Source organism: Empidonax traillii, unplaced genomic scaffold, assembly GCF_003031625.1.
Source record: "Empidonax traillii isolate 1590-97213 ecotype Southwest subspecies unplaced genomic scaffold, ASM303162v1 scaffold1932:size82158, whole genome shotgun sequence".
Lineage (NCBI taxonomy): Eukaryota > Metazoa > Chordata > Aves > Passeriformes > Tyrannidae > Empidonax > Empidonax traillii.
The window spans coordinates 78,923-82,158 of record NW_020957125.1 but is presented as its reverse complement, the minus strand read 5'-3'; the positions used below and the strand labels follow the sequence as shown (position 1 = coordinate 82,158).

General features: G+C 69.8%; 1 protein-coding gene across 2 annotated transcripts; it reads right to left on the bottom strand.

The window, feature by feature from the left end:
• Nucleotides 1-1,021: 1,021 nt before the first annotated feature.
• Nucleotides 1,022-3,193, bottom strand: LOC114071268 (gamma-secretase subunit APH-1A-like). Of its 2 annotated transcripts, XM_027909050.1 has the most exons (7): nucleotides 3,081-3,193; nucleotides 2,607-2,768; nucleotides 2,407-2,480; nucleotides 2,163-2,285; nucleotides 1,948-2,075; nucleotides 1,538-1,661; nucleotides 1,022-1,351 (listed from the first exon to the last, which is right to left on the bottom strand). In XM_027909050.1, exons 1-7 carry the CDS (start codon nucleotides 3,191-3,193, stop codon nucleotides 1,287-1,289), a joined length of 789 nt encoding a protein of 262 aa, XP_027764851.1. In that variant the 3' UTR covers nucleotides 1,022-1,286. The 2 variants fall into 2 exon arrangements, with proteins under 2 accessions (XP_027764851.1, XP_027764852.1); XM_027909051.1 differs by lacking the exon at nucleotides 2,607-2,768.
• Nucleotides 3,194-3,236: the final 43 nt, after the last annotated feature.

Genomic DNA, 3,236 nt, shown 5'->3' with positions numbered 1-3,236 from the left:
GGGGACACCCCCCAGTGATCCCCGTCCCTGTTGCAGCTGGAGCAGCTCCAGGGAAGCCTCTACTCCACGGAGGAGGCCGAGGCGGAGCCGCAGCTCCTGGTGGACAATTTCCGGGCCCCGCAGGAGCTGAACCAGCGCCCGGTGCTCGCGTCCTTCCCCAGGGGTGAGCTGGGGGGGCCGCGGGTGGGAAGGGTCCCCCAAACACCCCTCAGACGGCTCCTGGAGTCTTGACTGGGCACGAGGTCCCTACTCTGACCCTGCCCTTCCCTTGCAGAGCCCGAGGGATATTCCACAGGTAAGGCCACCCTATGGGGCTGGGCTGGGCTGGGTGGGTGTGTGGGGGTCTCCCCAGGCCCTCCTGAGCCCCCCGTGTGGCACAGGTGAGGTCATCGCCATCGTCTTCGGCGCCGTCGCCGCCTGCGTCGGCCTCTTCCTGGCCGTGCACTTCGGGGCCAAGCGGATGCGGTGAGACCCACCCCCCACCCCGCCCCTCAGAGGGACCCCCCTGGCTGCAGGGGGGCCTGGACCCCCGGGCTGGACCCCCAGAGCCCCAGGGAGGCCCCCCTGAGCCGTCTCTCCCCCAGCAGCACGAGGCGGGCGCAGGCACAGGACGTCGTGTTCAAGGCCTCGTCCCGCCGCTCCCCTGGGGACAGCGGCATCTCCCGCTGACCCCCCCCCAAAGATCCCCCTGAGAGACCCCCACCGACTCCCAGCCCCCCAAGAACCCGGCAGGGGCTCAAATAAAGCCCCTTTTCCCCCCCCATTCCAGTGCTGGTGACTCTTTGTGGGATGGGAATGGGACCTTCAAGGGGCTTTGGGGCTGGATCCTGTCACCCCCCCCAGGAAACCAGGACCCCCGAGGCAGGCGCAGAGCAAGACGGGAGTGACCCTCTCCCCTCCTCCCCTTCTCCTCAGCAGCCACAGCACTCTTAGAAAAGGATTTTATTCTGAATCAAAAAAATAATTTACCCCCCACTGCACCCCCAGTCCCGAGCCCCCCACCCCCAGAGCACCAGGGACAAAGATCCCACCAGGGAGAAGGAAAACACAAGGGAAGGGGGGGTTTCTGCCCTGCCCTGAGCCCCCTCAGGCCTGGATGCCCCCCGAGGTACTCAGCACCCCCTCCGCCTTCCCCACAGCCACAAGCTGAGGGAAAAGTGTAACAGAATCCGGGAACAAGGGGAACGGGGCCCTGGGCAGACCCCAAACCCCTCCAGGAGCTCCAGTCAGACCCCAAACTGCGGGGCAGAAAGGGGTGAAGGCGGTGGTGGAGTGTCCAGCTCTGCTCACTCCTCAGGGGGCACCTGCAGTGCTGAGTAGAGCATCACCCGGCCCTCGGGCTCCTGCTTACCTGGGGGGGTAAAGGGTGTGAGTGTGGGGGGAGTTCTGGGGTGGGGGCGGTTTGGGGGTTCGTGGAAGCCCCCGGGAATGCAGCCCCAGTTCAGTGAGATTCATCCACCCCCACCCTGGTGCCTCTGGGCCCCCCAGCCAAAAGAGGCCCCCCTGAAGTGCCCCCCACTCCCCCAGCCCCCCTTACAGGAGAGGCACTTGAGGACGTTGTGGAAGGAGCCGCCGGCGGTGCCGAAGGCCCAGAGGCCGGTGCAGAGCGTGAGGATGAGGATGGGCCCCAGGCTGGCCTCATACCAGGGGTTCAGGAAGGTCTGGGGGATGCAGAGAGACAGGTCACATCCCCCACCAGCTCCCCCAGCCCCCCCAAACAGCCACGGCAGGGAATGGGGTGCCAGGCCCTGCACAAACCCAGCCTGGACCCTGCTGAGCCGCATCCCCCTCCTCTGCACCCCAGCAGATCGTCCCCCGTGTGTGCCCCCAAATCCTGCCCCAACGTCCTCCCCCACCAGGGGTTGGGGCTGCTCAGGGGGGTGTAACTCACCCCGCAGCCCCAGCGGGGAGTGAGGGGGTCCCCGGTGCCCCCTCCAGAGGACTCACCAGCCCCGAGACGAGCAGGTGGCCGCCCACCACCAGCCCCAGGCCCCCGGCGCGGCGCCGCTCGCAGGCGTCGAAGAAGATGACGCCCCAGAAGGTGTGGAGCAGCACCAGGGCCATGGTGAGGAAGGCTGCGGGGAGAACCACGGTGCCTCAGACCCACAGCCTTCCTCCTCCTCCTCCTCCTCCTCCTCCTCCTCCTGACCCCCCGGGCTCACCAGAGGTGATGAAGTAGTACGGGGAGTCCCCGTGGATCCCCACCGTGCCCGGCCCCGCCGACTCCACCAGGATGTTGATGACGGAGAAGACGCCGCTGATGATGCCAAAGGAGAGCCCAGACACTGCGTGGGGAGCCGGGGGTCAGGAGAGCCCCCCCCTCTCCCCGTGCCCTCCACAGCCCCCGGGCTGGGAGAGCCGGGACAGCCGCGTCAGCTCCGCCCCGGAGCCCGCGGGGCCGCTCACCGTAGGCCATCTGCCGCAGGGAGATCGGGGACCGCCCATCCTCGCTCAGCATCGCCAGCCCCTCATCCGCCTTCCTGCCCCGCCGGGAGACAGCCTGAGCCCCAATCCCGCGGGGCAGGGAGAGCAAACACCGCCCCTCCCCGCAAACAGACCCCGCGGGGCTCCCCCGCACCCTCGGGGACCCCCGGGAGGGCTCTCACTTGAGCATTTTGAAGCAGGCGAAGCGGCACAGCTCCTGCAGCAGGACGGCGCCGGCGGCCCCGAGCAGCAGCAGCAGCGCCGCGTCCTCCCGCCCGCTCAGCCGCACCCACACGGCCCAGAGCAGCGAGGCGGCGAGCAGCGACAGCAGCCACAGAAACGCCCTGGGGGAGGCGGAGGGGGGGACAGGGGACACGGACACCGGCATCAGGCGGGGCTGCCCCCGGTACGGCCGGGCTGGGACATCCCCCCCTCAGCTGCAGGGAAATGAGCCCCGAGCGCTCCCTGAGCCCCCCGAGCTGCCTCCTCGCCCTCAGCGCTCCCTCACAGCCCCCCCTCAGCCGCCAGAACCCGTGTCCCCCGGTGTCCCCTCAGCATCCCCACAACGGCCCTCGAGGATGCTCAGAACCCCCCCCAAGGCCCCCCATACCCCCTCTGCGGCCCCCCCCAGGCCCCGCTCGGCCCCCCGCGCTCACCCCGCCACCAGCACGATGACCCGCAGCGGCTCGGCCGCCACCGTGAGCAGCAGCAGCGCGGCCGCGGGGCCGAAGGCGATGGCGGCGCACCCGACGAACACGGCGGCGCCCATGGCGGCCGCGCCGCGGCGCCCCCTGCCGGCCCGGAGGACTCGC